The following is a 26,087-nucleotide window of genomic DNA, read 5'->3' as shown; positions in this document are numbered from 1 at the left end:
TGCAGGTCTCCTCTGTCCACTTTATTTTCAGTTATTGGTTATGATTTTGGATCATGAATCTCCTCCGGGATGGTTATTTCTTCCAGCAGAGAAGGCATAGGTCATAAATGATCAGAAACATAGCAATTATATTCCCAATTGTCATTCATTTAGGAATATAAATAATCAGATTCACAAATTGCCACCGTTCCACAAAGTACAGTTTTAAATTAAGTTATCCGGGGCCGGTGCTGAGGGCTAGGCCATGATTTATTGGCCATCGCTAATTGCCTTTCACAAAGAGGCGGTGACTGCCTGTTTGAACCTCTACAGTCATTCTAGTGCAGGTACACTGACGATGCTGTTAGGGAGGCAGTTGTAGGTTTTTGCACCAGCGACAGCAAAGATTCGGTGATATATTTCCAAGTCAGGATAGTGAGTGATTTGGAGGTAGATCTCTTCACCTTACTTTCGTCAACCTCAATAAACATTCGACATCGTCAGCAGAGCAGGGACTATAATATTTGGAGGGGAATTTCCAGGTGGTGATCTCCCATGAATCAGCTGCCTTTTCCTTCTGGGAGGTAATGGTCCTGGGTTTAGAAGGTGTTTCAAATGAGAACTTGCTGCGTTCCTGCAGCTCATCTTGTGGTGGTATATTATTGCCATTGTTAGTCGATGGTGGATGGAATGAGTATTGTGCATAGGGTGACAATCATGCGGGGCTGCTTTGGCCTGGATGGTGTCGAGCTTTTGAATTTTGTTGGAGCTGCACCCAGCCAGGCCACTGGAGAGTATTCAATTACAGTCCTGACTTGAGCCTTGCAGATGGTGAACAGGCTTTGGGAGTCAGGAGGTGAGTTGCTCGCCACAGGCTTCCAAGACGCTGACCGGATCTTGTAGCCTCAGCATTTAAATGGCCAGTCCAGGACAGTTTCTGGTCAATGGTAACCCCAGTGTATTGATAATGGGGGATTAAGCAATGGCAATATCATTCAATATCAAGTGGCGATGGTTCAATTCTATTTTCCTGGAGTTGGTCATTGTTTAGCAATTCCCTGGCGAATATTACCAATTGTCACAATGCCACAAGTAAAATAATGATATTAATCAATTAACATCAACTCACAACATAAAAAGTTACATTCACCAATTATGATCCGCACTTTCTTTCACAAAATGCAAATGCAATTCATTTAAGGGAGGTGGATTTGAGACCAGGAAGAGATCAGCCATGATGATTGAATGACGGAGTGGGCTCGAAAGTCTGAATTGCCTATTCCCCCTCCTAATTTCTATATTCGTATGTTTAACATAATTTATTGAGATTAACTTTAGTTGAGTTAGCATTTACCATTCTGCCACCAAGAAGTCACATCTGCACCGGAATTCAATGTGAAATGGAATTAAATCAGACCGAGGATTATGTGCAGCTCCCAGCAGCCTCTGCGCTGTATTGGTCAGTAATCACCTCATCGTCACACAGAATCTGCAGACTGGGGTATGAGATGCTTTTAAAGTGTCCGGTTAGAAATGAAATACCTGTACCTAATGTAACGTTAATGAATCTTTACTTCCCAATTTGTTATACACTGTTTTGGAAAGTAATTCCAACAGGGTAGCATTGTGGGGGGGGCAGCAGGGTAGCATTGTGGGGGGGGCAGCAGGGTAGCATGGTGGGGGGGGGGGGCAGCAGGGTAGCATTGTGGGGGGGGGCAGCAGGGTAGCAGGGGGGGGGGGGCAGCAGGGTAGCATTGTGGGGGGGCAGCAGGGTAGCATTGTGGGGGGGCAGCAGTGTAGCATTGTGGGGGGGCAGCAGGGTAGCATTGTGGGGGGGCAGCAGGGTAGCATTGTGGGGGGGGGCAGCAGGGTAGCATTGTGGGGGGGGGCAGCAGGGTAGCATTGTGGGGGGGCAGCAGGGGAGCATTGTGGGGGGGCAACAGGGTAGCATTGTGTGGGGAGCAGCAGGGTAGCATTGTGGGGGGGGGGGCAGCAGGGTAGCATGTGGGGGGGGGCAGCAGTGTAGCATTGTGGGGGGGGCAGCAGGGTAGCATGTGGGGGGGCAGCAGGGTAGCATTGTGGGGGGGCAGCAGGGTAGCATTGTGGGGGGGGCAGCAGGGTAGCATTGTGGGGGGGGGCAGCAGGGGTAGCATTGTGGGGGGCAGCAGGGTAGCATTGTGGGGGGGGGCAGCAGGGTAGCATTGTGGGGGGGGGCAGCAGGGTAGCATTGTGGTTAGCATAATGCTTCACAGCTCCAGGGTCCCAGGTTCGATTCCCGGCTGGGGCACTGTCTGTGTGGAGTCTGCACGTCCTCCCCCTGTGTGCGTGGGTTTCCTCCGGTGCTCCGGTTTCCTCCCACAGTCCAAAGATGTGCGGGTTAGTGGATTGGCCATGCTAAATTGCCCGTAGTGTCCTAATAAAAAAGTAAGGTTAAGGGGGGGGGGGGGGTTGTTGGGTTACGGGTATAGGGTGGATACGTGGGTTTGAGTAGGGTGATCATGGCTCGGCAGAACATTGAGGGCCGAAGGGCCTGTTCTGTGCTGTACTGTTCTATGTTCTATGTTCTATGTCTGCAGCTGTCCACAGAGTTTCACAGGATTTCTGTTCCAGGTCTGGTATCTCCATTGATTTGGGCGAGGATATCTTGAATGACTTATTGTACATGAAATGACATGTTCCAAAAATTACAGCTGTCCCTTCTCAATGTAATCATGTTCCCGCTTTCTGTGTTTGAGATGAAGATTCACCATCAGCAGAGAAGAATCACCAGAACCGTAGGAATATCTCCAGTTTCCTCTCAGTGACGTCCATTTCGTCAGTTCCCGATAGTCAGGGGATGGAATTCACCCAGAACAGCTTCAGCCACCGAATGTATTAGACTGACACAAATTATAACGGACCTGCTTTAATTTGTGAAACCATCAAGTGCAGAATTGAGAATGTAGAACAGTATCTTTCAGGACCATCTAGCCATCCATCCATCAGTCCCATTCACTAATTCCACAATCAAAATATTCACGCATCAAACCAACATCCATCACTACATCAAAGCAGTAACCCATTATCTTTTGGGTGAATGGTGGGGGCGTATTAATGTCATTGAACCAATAATCCAAAGGCCTGGGCTAATTCTGTGGGGATTTGGGTACACATCCTCCCGTAGTCTGTGGGGGGATTTGAGTTCAATTAATAAATCGAAAAAACATACTACTGGTCACCATGAACTTCCCTCTGCTTCGCCAATGAAATAAATCTGACATCCTTCCATGGTCTCACCTACATTTGGCTCCAATCGGATAGCAACATGTCTGACTTCTGAGCTGGCCCAGCTCAAGGGCAATTAGGGATAGGGGATACCCGGTGGTCTTGACAGTGAGTCCCAAATTCCACGGAAGAATAAAGGAAAAACACATAAATCTACATGTTTACCTATTACAAAATGTACCCTCTGTCTGATACTCTGTCTGACAGTCTGCTTGCATGTCTACCCATCATCACAATGTTATTAGATGTGGGATAGATCCTCCAGCGGGATATTGCTGCGAAGAGGGGACAGAGAAGCTGGATAACTCTCCTTTCCTTAGAGATTGGAGCAGTTCAAATAGGTTCACAATTTAAAACATAAAATGATCTCCAGTGCTGTTGCTGGGTAGATTTGTTTATAAATAGTCCTCATTGACAATGTTACGAGTTTGAAGTTGGCTTGCAGCCAAGCGGTCAGTACTGAGCAAACAGATCTCTGAAAAACAAATCCAGATGCTTCCTGTAAACAACATTGAACATTCGAGCCTCCCTGACTGCAGGCGGCTGGATTGCTGCCAAATACTGTGTGGGGCAGATTAGCCTGAATATGAATGGATTAAATGGGATTGATCCATTCAAACAATAAATGTTTAGTTGCACATGAAGTAAACGTTTTAAATGGTGTTCCATGCAAAGAAATATATTCACTGAATGTTTTGTTCACTATGAGATTAAACACAATCTGAAAATAGTAACCTGACCAGATGCTATTTAATTTATATTCGTTCTGAGTAAAGGTCACTCTAGTTATTAAAGTCCGTTTGTTAAAGACCTAATGAAGTGGGAGTGAGTGGTGTTGGTGGACCCAATTCACAAGTTCAATAAGATGACTCCAATTACAAAAAATAAAATAAAATGAATTAAAAGTTTTAAAATACTGCATTGAATTCGCGGGGAATCCTGGAATATTCTCCGAGTTGTTGATCTCCTTTAAACGGAGGCGTCTCTTATATCCGATTAGCACCGTGTTCTGTACAGTTTAATTTGTCTGGATTTCCATTATTTAGCAGTCCCTCTCATTGCTGCTAATGAGTGGAGAAATGACCAGTTCATGACCAGCTTCAGTGGAAGATAAAGCATTTATTCCTGTGATATTGTGTAATATGCCACAAAGTCCTGATATCCTGTGTTCCCAACACCAGTGAATGTTAGACAGCCGGTGGTCAGTAAAATTAGCTGCAATGGTTTGGATGCTGAAGGATAACTTTGCTATCGCCGCGTCCGTTCTGATTCATTAACTTCTCTGTCAAAAGCTGATGTGCATTTTATGTTACTCTGTCAACTCACTGCTGAATTATCAGGCAAGCGGCTTCTTTTACCGCTAATGTTCACAGGACTGTCTGAGGCTGAGGGACAGTTCGAGAAATGTAAAGAGAGACTTTTTGTAATTTGAGAGTTTATTCTTGTCGACAGATCCACATTGTACAGTGATGGCCATCCGCACTGCAAATGTAATCACGTCATTCATTCCCTCATTTAGTTACATTTCGTCTGATAAATTATACTTTGCTGTTGTAATGGGATAGAGTCCTGGAGTGTTGCAAATCTGAGTGACAGACGATTTATTCCCTGATAGTGTAATTTAATCTGTTTATGTTCATCCCTTTATATTGGAGAGCAGAAATAAAGAGACTTAATATATAATGGAATTCGATTTTACTCAGAGATGTTCAAATATCATTTCCCATTCAGATGAGGATAGACATTACAATGAATCCATTCAGCCAAACAAATATACCGATACCGATCTAATATCGTTTTTTAAATAATAACCTATTTAAATCTCTGAGTCCATTCTGTTGGGGGTGTGGAAGGCGGGACGTGGATCCAGTCGCCGCCTCCACCAGGGAATCAAAAGGCGGAGCCTGGAAAGCCGCCCCCTTCTGCCGGGTATTTAAATGCCGCTCACTGGGACCCGAATCCAACAGTCCGGGAGCTGGTTTGTTCACTGAGTTCCTGACACAACCATTTCCCCCAAATGACCAGAAGGATGAGGTGGGCCATTTCTCTCAGTTTGTTGCTGACTTTCTTATCCCGTGAGTAGTTTTTATTGTCCAAGTCTCTCACTGTTACTGTCTCAGTGTTATTCTCTCTCTGGAATGTTCCAGAGTCACCAATCATTTCACCAGCATTAATCCTCGGGCTTTTTGATATATTTTTACAGGTGTCCAGTCGGATGTTGTGTTGACTCAGCCAGAGGCAGAGACCGGGCGTCCCGGAGGCTCCCTGACACTGACCTGTAAAACCAGCGGCTTCAATCTTGGCGGCACCTGGATGGGTTGGATCCGCCAGGTTCCCGGGCAGGGGCTGGAGTGGCTGGTTTACTACTATAGTTCATCCAGCAACTACTACGCCCCAGCCATTAAAGATCGATTTACTGCGTCCAAAGACACTTCGAACAATATCTTCTCTTTGGCCATGAGGAGCCTGAAGACCGAAGACACCGCCATCTATTACTGTGCAAGAGACCACAGCGAGAGGAACCAGGGCTGGACCCGCACAAGAACAGCTCGAGAGGGAATTCAGCAACTTGCACCTTAACCTGAAGGTAAGTACTTGATCCAAATGTAATATTGATGTCAGTGATCAGAATCAAAACACACGCTGCTTCTTACATAACTAACACAGAGAAAACTAAACAGTGAAACCGAACAAACCAATCAATCTAATAGGATGAGCTTTTGTCTGTTTATATTTACTGTTCACAGTTTCAACAATTAGAGACTTGGCTATAATCCTGGTTTTATTATTTCTGATTCCTGGAGAAAGCGTATGTACATTGGGTTTTATAAACTGCTGTCAAATTGTAAATTAGATCAGAAGTAAACGTGTATTTGAAGTGAATATTGAGCGGCAGGACTGAACAGAGAGTGAGTGCAGTTTTTGTGCGGGTGTCTGTCACTGTGACTACAGTGGGCCACAGTGCTGTGCACAGCGACATCCTCATACAAAAACCTCAGAGAAAGAGTTTGTTCAAATTGGTGATCAGCGTCACAGAAGGATTGTCAAGGTAAATGAGGCTTAAATAAAACATAATATTAGTTTGGAAAAATGTATAAAAATCTTCCACTTTATCACTGTTGACCGACTCGCTAAATGTGCACAGAAGTTTTAAAAGTGTTCGGATCCTCTTTATAAATGTAATGACCAGGACAAGCTGAAATAACTCACCCATTCGCTCTTGGAAGAGACAGAGTTAGTTTTTGGGAGAGCAGTGAAATTAAATCTCTGTATTTTAGTTAACAGTCTGCCGCAGTATTTGACACGCTGTGTCTCACTGTGATAACTGGGGCACAGCAGTTACTGTCAATACAAAAAGCCCCTCAGCACTAATTAACTGAGGCTGGCTCAGTGCTCGCTTTTATAATCCAACTTTATTCACAGTGAAGCGTTATTTATCTCCAGCACTGACAAAATGACAATAATTAATATGGGAAATCTGTGACAATTATTCACTCATTAGTTAGTGATTTCAATAACATGTTCATGTGTTACTCTGAAATATAAAACATTAGTGTCATTTCTGTACAGCAATCGATATCCACAAATACAATTCTAATGTAATGAAAATGTATTACAAGTTTACTTTGCTGCTGGTTTGTGAATATTTAAAATAATGGTGGATTTCTGTCTATTTTGTGCAGGTGCGGTTATTGAATGGAGCAGTCCAGGGAATGTGACACTGTGACTACTTCGACTACTGGGGACAAGGGACCATGGTGACGGTGACTGCAGGTAAGAACTGTTCCATTATTTATGAACTGCTTTACTTGAGTCTTTGTTTTACTTATTTTTTTCTATTTTAACTATGCATTCGTTCACTGAATTGCGGGTTTGCTGTATTGAGATTTTGTTGTAATGTTTCATGTGACTCTGCTGAAAAAAGAATTAGTCTGCCTCTTGACATAAGATGGTGCTGAGGAATTCAGTCCCTGGTTGTTATGATTTGATGTTTATTTTCTGAGGATACTGTGTGGTACTGAGTGATACTTTAAATACCTAACGCCTGTTAAACAGTTTGGTATTTCTGTAATGTTTAATCTCGGTGACATCTGGTGGCTGCAGGTTTCACCACCTCCTGCACAAGTGTTAGAAATCTAACCCAATATTCACAAAATATGCTGAAGTATCTGTGTCAATTTATTGAACACTTCCCGCTTATTGACAATGCTGATGATATTCTTCCATATTTCTGTGTATTTTAATTGTTCATTCACTTGCTGAAAGGCAGATTTCGTGCGTTCTAGATTGAGATTTTCTTGAAATGCTGTTTGATTCTGTTGAAAGTGTTTGTAGAATTGAGCTGGTTCTCCATGAGACGAAGTTCAGCCCCTCACTGGTATGATTTGGTATTTTCTCTGCTCAGGAGATTCTGTCTGGGTGATTTTGAATGAGTAAAATTTGTGAAACGGTTCTGGCGTTACTATGTTTTTTGAAGTCGGTGATATTGAGCGGTTCCATGTTTTTTAACTGAATGAATAAAAGACATGTGTTGAAACTGCTGCACGATTGCAGGCAGAAAAGAGTCAGGATTTTAGAGTGTTTTTTAAAAGTGATGATTGCAGAATAAACTAAGCCACAGTTTAAAATGCTCTTTCCGAACATAATTTGTTGCTGCAATCACAGCCTGGCTTTTCTTCAATGTTCCATCTCGGTGAGATTGATGGATGCAGCTTTTATCTCTCCTGCCAACTGTTTAAATGCGTTTGAAATATTGTCCAATATGAATAAAATGTGGTAAAGTTTCAGAAATATTTTGGACATACCCCACATACTCACAGTGATATGACTGTTATTCTGTACTTGTAGCTAGTTTAATAATTCATACATTTGGTGGCGAACTGGTTTGCTGGATTCGATATTCAGATGTTTTTGAAATGTTACGTTTGATTCTGTTGAATGTAGAATTGAGCTGTTTCTCAATGAAACGGGTTCAATCGTTACGATGAGTTTTGGTGTTTTCCTGCTGAGGAGATAGTGTGTCTGGGTGACTTTGAATAAGTACAATTTGTGAAGCAGTTTTCTGTTTGTACGTTGTTTCAAACTGGGTGACATTTAGCAGTTACACGTTTTCTGATTAAATGTAAAAACGTTTGCGCGTTTGAATCTCCTTGAAGCACAATGGTAGGGAGTAAACGCGGCAGGTTTTGAAAATAAAGAAAGGAATTAAAGATTGGATAGACATTTTTAAATTTTACCTAATGATGACTGATTAAACTAAACCATGGCATCATTAAGAACGCAATTCGTTACTGCAATCTGAAACTATTTAATTAAAACGTTTTCAAATTAGTGAGTAAAATTAATATAACTTAAACAATTATAATGCGGTGTTATAACCATATTATCCAAATATGTTTTCATATTAATGTCATTAATCATCAATCGCCTTTCACAATTCTGCTGTGCTCTGCACACCATTAGCATGACCGGAAAAGTTTCTAGTCTGGGAAGATTTTGTGATTATTTATGAAACTGTTTTAATAATAACATACTGATTCTACAGCACTGTTCAGTTGCACAAGATATATTTGAATTATTTTTTATTTCTCTGATTACGTTTGCATTTACTTAGATAGGAGTTTTATATTGCAGTTTGGCAATTTATGTATCCTGTTATTATATTAGTTATGTGCAGCAGCTCGTATATTATCTCTTCAGCGTCAGTTGTCGTTGCCTCTCATATAATCACAAAGAGTTTTCTCAGAGGTGGAAGTCGCTGACAGTGCAGGAATTGTTCTTATGACTTTATCTAAATTGTCGGAATGTTCATACTGACCAGTGCTGGAGACGCAGTAAAAGCTTGAAATTCAAAGAGATTAATTTAATTACAAAAGGAGAATATTAGCTTTGCAAAAAATAATAACATCCTGTCTCGCAGAGCTGTGCTGTGCATAATATAACATTATAGAAATAAAACAAATTATACAATAGAAGAATAGATTATATCTGAGCCTCAAGCTTATTTCTTATTAAATCATAAATTGAACAAGAACATTTCTCCATCATTTTCTCATTATGTTTCAGTGCTGTAGAGGATCTAACTCAGTAATTTTCGTTAAGTTTTGCACTGATTAATTTGGATCTCCTTTCTTTAAGCAATATTTTCAATAATAAAGTTAATCGAATTGCCTGAATGATTAAATCTCGGAAACACTTTTATTGATCACAAACTACCAAGGACTTTATTATTAGAGATATAGTTTCGAGTTACAACAGTTTAGCAATTTGGGAGTACCGCTTTAACAAACAGATGATATATTACACATGTCTGAATTATTCCATCCGATAATTTGAAGTTTAATATTTAATTAAATCCAAATTATTTAGCAAATTTCAGGCAGGAGCAGGTTTTGAATTACAGAGAACCATTTTTTTATTATTTATATTATAGAGTACAAATCAGCTGACAGGTCAACTAATTGACAATTGGCAATAACATGCAACGCGACATTAGTACTAACTAATTCAACATAAATTAATTCCTACAATTGAGTAGTACACTGGCGTGCCATATCAAAGCTATTAGAGAATGTTTAATTGTACTGAAAATAATTTAGAAAACAATACATTTATTTACTCAGGTTGAAGAGGTGGCCCGCCTCGATTGTTTTATTGATTATATTTAATTAGAAAATTGCATCAAATCAGGTCATCAGTTTCCAATGTGAATGTTTCCTGGTTTGTTTATTTCTTAGCAAACACTGGATCTCTGTCACGGACTCCCGTCAATCTGTTATATTTAATGTGATCATTCCCAGTGATAATACATTGTGCCCAGTTCAGACAGACAGGGAAAGGCGAAGGGAGTTTGAAATTAATATCAGTTTCATTTCAAAGAGGTTATTGAATTGTTATTGTCGTAAGTTGACCATTTATCAATTAGAATCGAGCAGTTTGAATGATTCGTTCCCCTGTGTTTCAGAGTGAAATTTGACAGACTAAATACTCTCTCATGCGCACACTGTTTCTCCCTCACACACTCCCTCTCTCCCACAAACCCGGACTATTCCTCAAACACACAGACACTCTCTCTCACAGACACTCTCACATACACAATAGCTCTTCAAAAACACACAGCTTCTCTCACACACACACATTCGGTCACCCACACGCACTGCCTCACTCTCTCATTCTCTTACATACTCACTGTCTCCAACTTTCTCTCTCTACAACTCTCCCTCACACACCAACAGACTGTCACTCGCTCTCACCCATGCACAGGCACATTATTCCTCTCTCTCTTTCACATGCAATCTCCCTCTCTCACACTCTCTCTCAGACACTCTCTCTTACAAGTTTTACCAATCTCACTCACATAAAAAATCATTCGCAGACACACACACACATGCACTCTCGCACACATTATCTCTTGCACACACGCTCGTTCACACACATGCTCTGTCCCACACATCTCTCTCACATAAAACGCTATCTCACATACAGGCTCTCTCACACATTCGCTCTCTCACACATACACTCTCTCACGCATACGCTCTCTCTCACACACACACTGACGTGCATGGTCTCTCGCAATGACGCTCTCTCACGCTCTCACACACACGCTCTCTCACACACACGGCCTCTCGCACACACATGCTCTATTGTACTCCTGCTCTCTCAAACATATATCGTCTCTTGCATACATGCTCTCTTATGCACATGCGCTCTGATACTCACACTCTCTCGCACACACTCTCTCACTCACTCACTCACACTCAGGTTTGCTGACTCACATGCTCTCTTACGCACATGCTTTCTCACACACATGCTCTGTTGCATACACGCTCTCTCACACATATATTCACCCACACATGCGTTCTCACACACACGCTCTCTCGCACACATATCTCTCACACTCACATGCTCTCTCATACACTCACTCTCTCACACTCATGCTCTCTCATTCCCGCTTGCACACACGCTCTCTCACTCACATGCTCTCTCGTACTCATGCTCTCTCGCACACATGCTCTCACACACACATGCTCTCACACATGTTCTCTTGCACACATGCTGTCTCGTGCACACTTTCTCTCACACACATGCTCTCTCACACATGCTCTCTCACACATATGCTCTCTTGCACACATGCTCTCTCACACCTATGCTCTGTTACACACACATGTCTGGCACACATGCTATCTCACATACATGCTGTCTCACACACAGTTTTGCGCACAGTCTCTTTCCTGTGGACACTATTTTGCTCCCTCATACACACACATCCTCTCGCTCGCACAAATACACACAATGGCGCTCTCACACACAGATATTCTCTGACACACAGAGATACTCTCTCTCTCACACACACTCACACGTATACTCTCTCTCCCACTCTCTTGATCCATCTCTCGCATGCATGCAGACACATACATAGATACAAACACACTCTCCCTCACACACACATACACTCAGACACGCACACACTTTCAGATACACAGATGAGAGCGACTGAATCTCACATCAATCATAAAAATAATAATCTTTATTATTGTCACAAGTGGGCTCACATTAACACTGCAATGAAGGTACTGTGAAAATCCCCGACACGCCACACTCTGGCGCCTGTTCGGGTACACAGAAGAAGAATTCAGATTATCCAAACCACCTTACAGGACGTCTTTCGGGACTTGTGGGAGGTAACCGGAGCACCCGGAGGAAAACCACGGAGACACGGGGAGAACCTGCAGACTCCACACAGGCAATGACCCAAGTGGGAATCGAGCCCGGACCCCTGGTGCTGTGAAGCGACAGTGCTAACCACTGTGCTACAGTGCCGCCAAATCACGGCATTATTTAAACGTGTGACCTCAAGGAGCCTAACCAAAGAATGAATGGATGGGAATCAGGAGAACAATCTCCGCTGGTTGGAGTCATAACCAGCCCCAAGGTAGATGGATTCCATTGCTGGAGGTTAATCATCTCAATTCCAGGACATCACTGCCAGACTTCTTCAGGGAAGTGTCCTCGGACAAACCATCTTCAGCTTATTCATCAATGACCTTTTCATCATAATGTCTGAACTGGGACTGTTCTCAGATGATTACACCAAGCTCAGCACAATTTGCAGCTGTGCAGTCACTGAATAAATCTATGTGTAAATAAAGCAACATGGAGACTACATCAGTCTGGCTGACAAGTGGTAAGTAACAGTCAAGTCACACAATCGACGGCAATGCCCACCTCCAGTAAGAACGGATCTAAACACCTCCCCTTGACATTCAATGGCATTACCATCATTGAATCCCCACTCGGAACCTCCTGGGGGTTCACATGGACCAGAAAGTGATCTGGACGAATCATATAAATTTTGAGGCCAGAAGAACAGATCAAAGATGAGGAATCCTGCGGTGAAAAACTCATCTCCTGACTCCCCAAAGCCTGTCCACCATCTAAAGATCCGCTGCAGAAACTCATCATCTCTCATTAGGCAGCACCTTCCAAACCCATGACAGCGGCCATCTGGAGAAGGACAGCAGACACATGGGAACACCGCCAACTGGAAGCTCAACTCCAAGTCACTCAGCATCATGACTATAAAGTATATCCCCGTTCCTTCACTGCCGCTGGTTCAAAACCATGTAACTGACTCGGGGAAACACCACATGGACTGCACTGGTTAAAGAATTAAGCTCAGCACCTTCTCAAAGGCAGTGAGGGGTGGAAAATAAATGCTGGCCCAACCAGAGACGTCTGCATCACAAGAATGAATAAACAGAACACGCTCTCCGTGATACAATATGGCAAGAATTTTACAGGCAGAAAAATCCCATTTGCAAAATGAAAATCCATTAAGTTACAGGAATGATCATTGTCCCAGTTCTAAATTATTTGTGGAAAACGAAATTACATCGGCATTAAAGCAGCTGCCCAGTGATCTACACTGCTGTCTGACTGTACACAGCCGGTGTTACTGACAGTATTAAAGCAGCTGCCCAGTGATCTACACTGCTGTCTGACTGTACACAGCCGGTGTTACTGACAGTATTAAAGCAGCTGCCCAGTGATCTACACTGCTGTCTGACTGTACACAGCCGGTGTTACTGACAGTATTAAAGCAGCTGCCCAGTGAGCTACACTGCTGTCTGACTGTACACAGCCGGTGTTACTGAAAGTATTAAAGCAGCTGCCCAGTGAGCGACACTGCTGTCTGACTGTACACAGCCGGTGTTACTGACAGTATTAAAGCAGCTGCCCAGTGATCTACACTGCTGTCTGACTGTACATAGCCGGTGTTACTGAAAGTATTAAAGCAGCTGCCCAGTGATCTACACTGCTGTCTGACTGTACACAGCCGGTGTTACTGAAAGCTCATCAATTTGGAGAATCAGAACAGGATCGATGGAGAGGAAGAGGAGGCGGTGGGGGTGGTAGAGCCGAATGGAGGAGCCCCCAGCTCGGCTGTGGACAACAGACAACAGGAAGCTGAGCCTGAGCAGAAACTCATCCAGAGAAACATCGTCCTAATGGGCTGGGAGAACCTGGGAATCATCACTCAGCCACGGTCACTCACTCACTCACTCACTCACTCACTCACTCACTCACTCACTCACTCACTCACTCACTCACTCACTCACTCACTCACTCACTCACTCACTCACTCACTCACTCACTCACTCACTCACTCACTCACTCACTCACCCTCAGTCACCTGTCTTCACTCATTCACTCATTGACCCTCACGCACACATCCTCAATGATAAACCTTTCCTTAACCACGCTCACACCCATCCTCTCACCCACGGTCACTCACTCATCCTCACTCACCCACCCTCTCTGAAACATTCTCAATCACCCACGCTCACTCACGCACCCTCCTTGACACACCATCACTCACACACACACCCTGACACACTCTCACTCACCCACCCTCCCTGACACACTCTCACTCACCCACCCTCTCTGACACACTCTCACACACCCACCCTCCCTGACACACTCTCACTCACCCACCCTCCTGACACACTCTCACTCACCCACCCTCTCTGACACAGTCTCACTCACCCACCCTCCCTGACACACACACATTCACCCACCCTCCCTGACACACTCTCACTCAACCACCCTCCCTGACACACTCTCACTCACCCACCCTCCCTGACACAGTCTCACTCACCCACCCTCCCTGACACACACACACTCACCCACCCTCCCTGACACACTCTCATTCACCCACCCTCCCTGACACTCTCACGCACCCACCCTCCCTGACACACACACATTCACCCACCCTCCCTGACACACTCTCCCTCACCCACCCTCTCTGACACACTCTCACTCATCCACCCTCCCTGACACACTCTCACTCACCCACCCTCCCTGACACACACACATTCACCCACCCTCCCTGACACACTCTCACTCAACCACCCTCCCTGACACACTCTCACTCACCCACCCTCCCTGACACAGTCTCACTCACCCACCCTCCCTGACACACACACACTCACCCACCCTCCCTGGCACACTCTCACTCACCCACCCTCCCTGACACACTCTCACTCACCCACACTCCCTGACACACTCTCACTCACCCACCCTCCCTGACACACTCTCACTCAACCACCCTCCCTGACACACTCTCATTCACCCACCCTCCCTGACACTCTCACGCACCCACCCTCCCTGACACACACACATTCACCCACCCTCCCTGACACACACACTCACCCACCCTCCCTGACACACTCTCCCTCACCCACCCTCTCTGACACACTCTCACTCATCCACCCTCACTGTCACACCTTCACACAGACTCATCCATCCTCATTCTGCAATACCCACCCTCATTGACTCACCCTTTCACTCCCAACCTAACTTGTTCACCTTCACTCACACACTTTCAGTCACTCATCCTCAAACACCCACCCATCCTCACTCATCCTCACCCACCCTCATTTAGACTCTCACGCTCACTCAGTCACCCACCCACACTCGCCCCCACCCTCACACATCCTCATTCAGTAAACCACCCAAACTCACTCCCAAACCCTCACACACCCTCACTCACCCGCCCTCACGCACCCTCATTCAGTAAACCACCCAAACTCACTCCCAAACCCTCACACACCCTCACTCACCCGCTCTCACACACCCTCATTCAGTAAACCACCCAAACTCACTCCCAAACCCTCACACAGCCTCACACACCCTCATTCAGTAACACACCCTCACTCACTACCTCACCCGCACTCAACTTCACTCACTCACCTGCCCTCACTCACCCATCCTCCCTGACACACTCTCACTCACCCACCCTCCCTGGCACACTATCACTCACCCATCCTCCCTGGCACACTCTCACCCACCCTCCCTGACACAATCTCACTCACCCACCCTACTGACACACTATCACTCACCCACCCTACCTGACACACTATCACTCACCCATCCTCCCTGGAACACTCTCACTCACCCACCCTCCCTGACGCACTCTCACTCACCCACCCTCCTTGACATACTCACACTCACCCACCCTCCCTGACACACACTCACCCACCCTCCCTGACACAATCTCACTCACCCACCCTCACTGCCACACTCTCACTCACTCATTTTCAAACACCTACTTATCCTCACACACCCTCATTCAGGATCTCACGCTCACTCACTACCTCACCCACACTCACCTTCACTCACTCACCTGCCCTCACTCGCCCACCCTACCTGACACACTCTCACTCACCCACCCTCCCTGACACGCTCTCACTCACCCTCCCTGACACACTCTCACTCACCCACCCTCCCTGACACACTCTCACTCACCCTCCCTGACACACTCTCACTCACTCACCCTCCTTGACATACTCACACTCACCCACCCTCCCTGACACACACTCACCCACCCTCCCAGACACCATCTCACTCACCCACCCTCACTGACACACTCTCACTCACCCACCCTCCCTGACACACTCTCACTCACCCACCCTCCCTGACACACTCTCACTCACCCACCCTCCCTGACACACTCGCACTCACCCATCCTCCCTGACACACTCTCACTCACCCACCCTCCCTGACACACTCTCACTCACCCATCCTCCCTGACACACTCTCACTCACCCACCCTCCCTGACACACTCTCACTCACCCACCCTCCCTGACACACTCTCACTCACCCACCCTCCCTGACACACTCGCACTCACCCATCCTCCCTGACACACTCTCACTCACCTGCCCTCACTCACCCACCCTCACTGACCCACCCACCCTAACACACTCTCACTCACACACCCTCCCTGACACACTCTCACTCACCCACCCTCCCTGACTCACGCGCACTCACCAATCCTCCCTGACACACTCTCACTCACACACCCTCCCTGACACACTCTCACTCACACACCCTCCCTGACACACACACGCACCCCCACCATCACTGACACATTCTCACTCACCCTACGTCCCTGACACACTCTCACTCACCCACCCTCCTGACACACTCTCACACACCCACCCTCACTGACACACTCTCACTCACCCACCCACCCTGACACACTCTCACTCACCCACCCTCACTCACCCACCCTCACTGACCCACCCACCCTGACACACTCTCACTCACCCATCCTCCTTGACATACTCACACTCACCCACCCTCCCAGACACCATCTCACTCACCCACCCTCACTGACACACTCTCACTCACCCACCCTCCCTGACACACTCTCACTCACCCTCCCTCCCTGACACACTCGCACTCACCCATCCTCCCTGACACACTCTCACTCACCTGCCCTCACTCACCCACCCTCACTGACCCACCCACCCTAACACACTCTCACTCACACACCCTCCGACACACTCTCACTCACCCACCCTCCCTGACTCACGCGCACTCACCAATCCTCCCTGACACACTCTCACTCACACACCCTCCCTGACACACTCTCACTCACACACCCTCCCTGACACACACACGCACCCCCACCATCACTGACACACTCTCACTCACCCACCCTCCTGACACAATCTCACACACCCACCCTCACTGACACACTCTCACTCACCCACACTCGCTGACACACTCTCATTCATCCACCCTCACTGACACACTCTCACTCACCCACCCTCACTCACCCACCCTCCCTGACACGCTCTCACTCACCCACCCTCACTCACCCACCCTCACTGACCCACCCACCCTGACACACTCTCACTCACACACCCTCACACACCCTCCCTGCCACACTCTCATTCATCCACCCTCCCTGACACACTCTCATTCATCCACCCTCCCTGACACACTCTCATTCATCCACCCTCCCTGACACACTCTCATTCATCCACCCTCCCTGACACGCTCTCACTCACCCATCCTCCCTGACACACTCTCACTCACCCACCCTCACTCACCCATCCTCCCTGACACTCACTCACTCACCCACCCTCACTCACCCACCCTCACTGACCCACCCACCCTGACACACTCTCACTCATCCACCCTCCCTGACACACTCTCACTCACACACCCTCACACACCCTCCCTGACACACTCTCATTCATCCATCCTCCCTGACACACTCTCACTCACCTACCCTCCCTGACACACTCTCATTCATCCACCCTCCCTGACACACACACACTCACCCACCCTCCCTGACACACTCTCACTGACCCACCCTCCCTGACACACTCTCACTCACCCACCCTCCCTGACACACTCTCCCTCACCCATCCTCCCTGACACTTACTCACTCACCCACCCTCACTCACCCACCCTCACTGACCCACCCACCCTAACACACTCTCACTCACGCACCCTCCCTGACACACTCTCACTCACCCACCCTCACTCACCCACCCTCACTCACACACCCTCCCTGACACACTGTCACTCACCTACCCTCACTCACCCACCCTCACTCACCCACCCTCACTCACCCACCCACCCTAACACACTCTCACTCACGCACCCTCCCTGACACACTGTCACTCACCCACCCTCACTCTCCCACCCTCACTCACACACCCACCCTGACACACTGTCACTCACCCACCCTCACTCACCTACTCTCACTCACACACCCTCCCTGACACACTTTCACCCAGCCACCCTCCCTGACACACCTTCACTGACCCACCCTCCCTGAAACACTCTCAGTCACCCATGCTCCCTGACACACACTCACTCACCCACCCTCCTTGACACACACTCACTCACCCACCCTGACACACACACACTCACCCACCCTGACACACTCTTACTCACACAGCCTCACACACACACCCTCACTCTCCTACCCTCACTCACACACACTCACCCATCCGCATTCAACATCACTCACTCACCCTCATTGACTCGTTCTTACATGCCCAACCTAACTCGTAACCCTCAATCACACACCCTCACCCACTCCCACTCGCTCACCTACCCCTATTCACTCACCCACCCTCACTCATTCCCACATACCCTCATTCAGTAACCCACCCTCACTTACACATTCTTGCTCCCCCTCACTCAAATACCATCACCCACCCTAATTCGGCCACACTCACTCCCTCACCCTCCCACCCACCATCGCACTCTAATCCTCCCTCACTCACCCAGCCTCACCTATTAACCCTCACTTACAAAGACTGGCACCCACCCTCTTTCACACGCCTTCACTCACAGATCCTCACTCACACACCCTCACTCATCCACATTCCCTCATACACCCTTATTCAGCCACCCTCACCAGACGCACCCACCCTCTGTCACCCACTACCACTCACTCTCATTTACTCCCTCACCCTCACTCACTCTTACTCACCCACATTCACTCATTCACGCACCCTAATTCACCCTCACTCACACACCCAAACTCATTCACTCACACACCCTCATCCACCCACATCCATCCCCTCACTCACCCTCACTCACTCAACCACCATCACACATATACCCTCGCTCACCCACCCACACTCATTCTCCGCCACTCACACACCCTGACGCACCCGCCCATCCTCACTGACCGTCACTGACTCTCACTACACAACCTCACTCACCCAGCTTCGCTCATTCTCTGCGTCTCACTCACTCTCCCTCACCCACCCTGACTCATTCGGCCTCGGTGCCACAGCCTCGCCCATTTACCCTCACTCAGTCACTCACCCCTGATCTCTCACTTATCAACATTCATACATCCTCAATCACCCAACTCACTCACCCACACTCATTCCCCTACCCTCACTCGGTTACTCACTCATCCTTTCTCACGCATGCTCAGGAGCGAGAACTGAAGACAAGTGGCGCTCGAATGTGGCTGCATGACACGGGATTGCCGGGAGCCGGAGGAAAGTGCAGAGAGCCGGGGGAAGGGGCAGAGAGCCGGAGGAAAGTGCAGAGAGCCGGGGGAAGGGGCAGAGAGTCGGGGGGAAGTGCAGAGAGCCGGAGGAAAGTGTAGAGAGCCGGGGGAAAGGGCAGAGAGCCGGAGGATAGTGTAGACAGGTGGAGGAAAGTGTAGAGAGCCGGGGGAAGGGCAGAGAGCCGGGGGAAAGCGCAGAGAGCCAGGAGAAGGCACAGAGAGCCGGGGGAAGGGGCAGAGAGCCGGAGGAAAGTGCAGAGAGCCGGGGGATGGTGCAGAGAGCCGGGGGAAGGCGCAGAGAGCCGGGGGAAGGGGCAGAGAGCTAGGGGAAGTGCAGAGAACCTGGAGAATGAGCAGGGAGCCGGGGGAAGTGCAGGGAGCCGGGAACGGTGCAGAGCCGGGAGAAGTGTAGAGAGCCGGGGGAAGGCGCAGAGAACAGGAAGAAAGTCCATGGAGTGGGCGATAAGCGATAAGAATCGGGGTAAAGCGCACAGTGCTAGCGAAGGGCTCAAAGGGCCCGCGGAATGTGTCAGGAACGGGGAAAAGCCCAAAGAACTGGGAAAAGTGCAGCGCACATGGGAAAACACAATGAGCCGGAAAAAAATGCAAAGTCGAGGGAATGCAAAGACAGGCGGAGTGTGGAGTTAGCAGCACAATCAGGATCTTATTGAATGGGGGAGTAGGCTCGACGGGTAGAATGGCCGACTCCCGCTGTTCATGTTCAATTTTAGCATGGCCAATCCACCTAACCCACACATCTTTGGACTGGGGGAGGAAACCGGAGCACCCGGAGGAAACCCACGCACACACGGGGAGGACGTGCAGACTCCACACAGACAGTGACCCAGCCGGGAATCGAACCTGGGACCCTGGAGCTGTGAAGCATTTATGCTAACCACCATGCTACCGTGCTGCCCCGCTGTCTATGGTATTTTTCAAGCAAAGTCACTATTCTCTGGTTTGGGGAGTGGGGGTAGTGAGGTGGAGAGAGGAGGGGGCATCAGTCAGTTTGAACAAAGGGAATTTCCCAAAACTGCAAAGATACAAATGAAGAGACAACTTCTTTATCACAAAGTGCTGTTGATTGTGACGTACACAGGTCAGTTAGCTGGATTGTGACGTACTCAGCTCAGTTAGCTGGATTGTGACGTACACAGCTCAGGTAGCTGGATTGTGACGTACACAGCCCAGTTAGCTGGATTGTGACGTACACAGCTCAGTTAGCTGGATTGTGACGTACACAGCTCAGTTAGCTGGATTGTGACGTACACAGCTCAGTTAGCTGGATTGTGACGTACACAGCTCAGTTAGCTGGATTGTGACGTACACAGCTCAGTTAGCTGAATTATGACGTGCACAGCTCAGTTAGCTGGATTGTGACGTACACAGCTCAGTTGGCTGGATTGTGACGTACACACCTGAGTTTGCTGGATTGTGACGTACACAGCTGAGTTAGCTGGATTGTGACGTACACAGCTCAGTTAGCTGGATTCTGACGTACACAGCTCAGTTCGCTGGATTGTGACGTACACAGCTCAGTCAGCTGGTTTGTGACGTACACAGCTCAGTCAGCTGGATTGTGACGTATACAGCTCAGTCAGCTGGGCAGCTGGTTCGTAATGAGGAGCGATCCGAACAGCGCGGGTCCAATTGCTGCCCCGGCTGAGGTTATTCATAAAAACCCCCATTCTCAACCTTGCCCCTAGCCTGAGGTGTAGTGACCCTCACGTTAAATCACCATCAGTCAGCTCTCAGAAGGAGAGGGCAGTCTCCGGGACTATGGCCTCATTCACATTTTATATTACATGGTGGCTGAAATAATGGGGAAAACGCTCTGCTCCTCTCTTTCAACCCAATGAAAGTTACACCATTCAGATTACATCAAAATGTGTTTCTTTCGATAGAGATGGAGAAAGAAATGTGGGTTTCTAAAGAGGGGGCAAAAAGTAGGTGAATCCCAACGATAGAACTGATTGAAGATTCAATGTGGATGTATGATTAAATCGGTAAATGTTAGGATAGTACGAGTCAAATTATGAAATGCTTGGTTACTTATAAATCACGAATACCAGAGTCTAACATGTTGGATCGGCCATTCTCTCCCAGCGACACCGTCTCCGCCCACTCTCTACAGCCTGGTCTCCTCCTGCCAGCAACACAACACCGACGGCTCCGTAACCGTTGGCTGTTTGGCGATGGACTACTCCCCAGAAATCACCAGCCTTACCTGGAAGAAAGATGGGCAGCTGATCACCAACGGAGTTAAGAAATATCCGTCAGTGAGAAACAAGAAGGGAACCTACACCCTGAGCAGCCAGTTAACCATCACCGAGTCAGAGGGGGGATGCAGCAAAATCAGCTGTGAGGTTCGACACAGCGGCTCAGCCAAGAGTATTGAAATACCATGTAAGTATTGTGGAACCTGTGACAAACAGAACCGCTTTGATTATTTTATTTACAACTTTGGTTATTTATGATACATTTATGGTACTCTGCATAGTTCTGATTCTTGGCGAAAAATATTGACTGCAGATAAACAGTTAAAACATAATAAATCATTTTAATTGTTACAAGATCTTCTGCAAGAAATGTTAACTTGTGTTTTGAAGGTGGTGGAACTGGCATCCATCCAAATGTTCTCCTCACCGTGAGTTCCAATGAAGAAATCTCAAGACAGAAATTTGCAACCATCGTCTGTTCAATCAACGATTTCCGTCCAAACTCAATTAACGTGAAGTGGCTGAAGAATGGACAACCCATGGGTTCAGGAATTGTCACCTCTCCCGCCTGTGAAGTGAACGGGAACTTCTCGGCGAGCAGTCGGCTGACAGTTTCAGCTGGGGAATGGTTCAGCAAAGCGATCTATTCCTGCCAGGTCACTCATCAAGAGGTCACCCAAAGTCACAACGTCACCGCGTCTGGTAAGAGACACAAACAGAGGAAACAATAAATCATCCTGCACTCTGATGTTAATCAAAATCAGAAATTTACTAAAGTTAGTACAAAGCACAGAGTAACTTCTAATTTACTGCCATGTAGTTTGTGTTTCATTCTGATGTCAGAGCTGCATTAGGGCTGCTCACCATTCAGGATTTGATCAGAACAGCAAAGAATGTTTCCACTACTTTGAAATCATTTAGTGAGTGAGGTGGACTTGATATCAGTTTTATCCCGAAACAGCTGATTATATTTCAGAGGCAGTGGGTGTGTTGAACCCTTTATTGATAACAGCTCCGGGGGAAAGTGTTAAAAAATTCATCCAACCTATTTAAAAATTAGCGTTCAAGACTGTGTCCCAGAGATCAGGAATTATATATCGCATTGGGAATGCTGCAATGCTGATTCATTAAAATGATACCGGGGCTAAACGACTTTCACAGTAGCGGTTAGCAGTGATGCCTCACAGTGCCTGGGACCCGGTTCGATACTGACGCCAGGTGACTGTGTGGAGTTTACACCTTCTCGCCGTCTCTGCACGGGTTTCCTCCAGGTGCTTTGGTTTCTTCCCACAGGCAAATACGTGCAGGTTAGGTGAATTGGTCATCCTACATTGTCGCTGAATGTCCAAAGATTAGGCGGGGTTGTGAGGCTACAGGGATAGGGTGGGGGAGTGCTCTTTCGCGGGTCGGTGCAGGCTCCATGGGCCGAATGGTCCTCTTCTGCACTGTAGTGATCTATTATTCTATAATAGATTTCACAGAACTCGCTGGTTTTCTTTTGTATATCGAAGATTAAAGGCGGTCTTCAGAGGTTGGTATTTTGAAGTTGCTTTATTCCCATTTAGAGAGTGAAGGCTGAATCCTGCTGTCCTGATTGTGAAGCTGAAACTTGGGTTAATTTTCATGTTTTCAATCACAGATCCTTCCGGTTGCACTGTTGCCTCAGTAACATTACTGCCACCACCAATAGAACAGGTCTTACTGGAGGCGACTGTAACCTTAACCTGCGTCATTTCGAATGCTCCTTATGGAGTCAACGTGTCCTGGAGTGAAGCGAAGAAGCCGCTTAAATCAGAGATCGCCGACCAGCCTGGGGCAGATACTGAGAGTGTGGTCAGCAAATTAAACATCTCGACACAAGCCTGGCTGAGTGGGGCTGTGTTTGACTGTGTGGCGAGCCATCAGGACCTGCCAACTCCTTTAAGAATTTCAATTCACAAAAAAATAGGTGAGCGGTGAGACTGAAGCAATAAGTGAATCATTGTGTCTATTTCTAGTGTCAGTGCAGCGGTCAGTATTTAGCATTCAGTGTATTTATGGTCCATTCTGATTGGTAATTCCACTAACTAAATACTCTGGGCGTTTAGAGTTTAAGGGGAAATTGATATGCAGATGAATGAAGAATTAATTGAAAACAGTGATTTTGGGTTTAGATGGAGCGAGACATTAGACCACAAGACTTAGGAGCAGATGGAGGCCATTGGGCCCATCAACACCGGCCCAGCCTTCAGTGAGGTCATGACTGATCTGCTGTGATAATCTTCAACTCCTCTTTCCCACCTTATCCCCATATCCCTTGACGCCTTTCCTGATTTAAAATATGTCTCCCTCAACCTTGAACATACTGACCGACCCAGAATCTACAGCCCACTGCGATAAATAATTCCACAGCTTCACTGCCCTCTGAGAGAGGAAATTCCTGCTCATCTCTGTCTGAAATGGGCGAACCCTCACTTTGCGACCATGCACGCTGCTCCTAGACGCTCCCACAGGGGGAAAAAAAACCATCAGGGTCTATCCTAAGAAGCTCCCTGAGAATCTTTCATGTCTCAATTAGGTCGCCTTTATTCCTCTAAACTTCAATAAGTACAGCCCATCCTACTTAATCTCTCCCCAAAAGAAAATCCCTCCATAGTCGGGTTGAACCTCGTGATCCTTCTCTGGACTGGCTTCAAAACCAATCTGTCTTCCTTAGATAAGGGCAACAAAACTATTCAAAGTATATCAGGTCGTAGTTAATTGGTGCCTTGTGCAGTTTGAGCATAACTTCCCCATGTTTATATTCTATTCCCTTTGAAATAAATGTCAACATTCAATTTGTCTCCATATTACCTGCAGAACTTGCTTTTTGTGGTTTCTGCGCGAGGACCCCCAATTCCCCCATTACTTCAGCTTTCTTCAGTCTTTCTCCATCTAAATAATATTCCGTTATGTTCCTCCTCCTCCCAAAGTGTCTAACCTCACATTTTCCTACTTCATATTCTATCTGCCAAGTTTTTACTCAGTAACTTAAGCTGTCTCTGTCCCTCTGTGGATTTTCTGTAATCCTCACCAATTGCCTTTCTATTTTTTGTAACTGCAGCCATAGGCATAGTCACTCATTCATTAAACAGTTTTGAAATTCATGTATATTACAAATATTGCCCCCCCCCCCCTCCCCTCCCCTCTCTCTAGCCTTCTCGTTATCACCTCAAACAATTGCAATAAATTTGTCAGGAATGAATTACCCTTCACGAAGCCGTGCAGTCCCATATCCTGTATGCTTAAATGCTCAGCTACTAAGGTCACTGGCCTATAGATACCTGTTTTTGACTCCCTCACTTTTGTATAAGGGTGTTACATTGGCAGTTTTCTAATCCTCTTGGGGTAAGGTGGGAGGAGCCTGGTGTGGAGTTTATACACCAGCACAGAACAGTTGGGCCGAATGGCCTGTTTCCCTGCTGTACACTTTCTGAAACTTTCAAATCCAATATCCGTAAATTCTCAGGGAAAAGGATTGTGTCCACCTCTGCTCAGAGCTGGGAACCCGGACAGATCCCAAAGTGGAAAATGGAAACCTTTAAAATCCAACACAAAACACATTTCTCTCACATCTAACCCGCGGTTCCATTGTCTCCGGAATTCCCCATTTTATTGACATTTATTGTACATTTTCTGCAGATCCCAACCCGCGGGAACCGTCCGTCTCTGTCCTCCTGCCCTCGGCTGAAGACGTCTCCGCTCAGAGATTCGTCTCCCTCAGCTGCTTAGTGAGAGGTTTCTCCCCCCGAGAAATCTTCGTCAAGTGGACCGTCAATGACAAGCCGGTGAATCCCGGGAACTACAAGAACACCGAGGTGATGGCGGAGAACGGCAATAGCTCCTTCTTCATGTACAGCCTGTTATCCATTGCAGCGGAGGAGTGGGCCAGCGGCGCTTCTTACTCCTGTGTGGTGGGACATGAAGCCATCCCCTTGAAGATCATCAACAGAACGGTTGATAAATCCAGCGGTAAACCCAGTTTTGTGAACATTTCCCTCGCTCTGATGGACACCGTTAATTCATGTCAATGAGAATCTATCAATTGCATTTCGAACTGAAATAAAAATAATAAAGGTTTTTCCTCCAATTGTGATTTAAATATACAGCCGTTTAATTAATGGTGCTTCCACTTTGCTGATATTAGATCTGTTCAATGAGACCCGTATTTCTACAGGTCTCGGCCCCAAGTCTGATACAACCAGAGCTCCCAGCTCAGATACACCCTGGGTTAGAGACAGAGTAAAACTCATTCATTCCAGGATTCAGCAA

At 47.1% G+C, this 26,087-nt stretch overlaps 1 gene segment (V, D, J or C); it reads left to right on the top strand.

Annotated features, from left to right (window-relative positions):
* Positions 1 to 5,808: 5,808 nt before the first annotated feature.
* On the top strand, positions 5,809 to 25,905 carry LOC119959759. The segment is given in 5 exon segments: positions 5,809 to 5,830; positions 21,685 to 21,984; positions 22,188 to 22,499; positions 23,437 to 23,745; positions 25,458 to 25,905. Coding segments are annotated over 4 exon segments (1,224 nt in total).
* The last annotated feature ends 182 nt before the right edge of the window (positions 25,906 to 26,087 follow it).

The sequence above is a fragment of the Scyliorhinus canicula genome, unplaced genomic scaffold, assembly GCF_902713615.1.
Source record: "Scyliorhinus canicula unplaced genomic scaffold, sScyCan1.1, whole genome shotgun sequence".
Classification (NCBI taxonomy): domain Eukaryota; kingdom Metazoa; phylum Chordata; class Chondrichthyes; order Carcharhiniformes; family Scyliorhinidae; genus Scyliorhinus; species Scyliorhinus canicula.
This window is presented reverse-complemented; position numbering and strand designations above follow the sequence as displayed.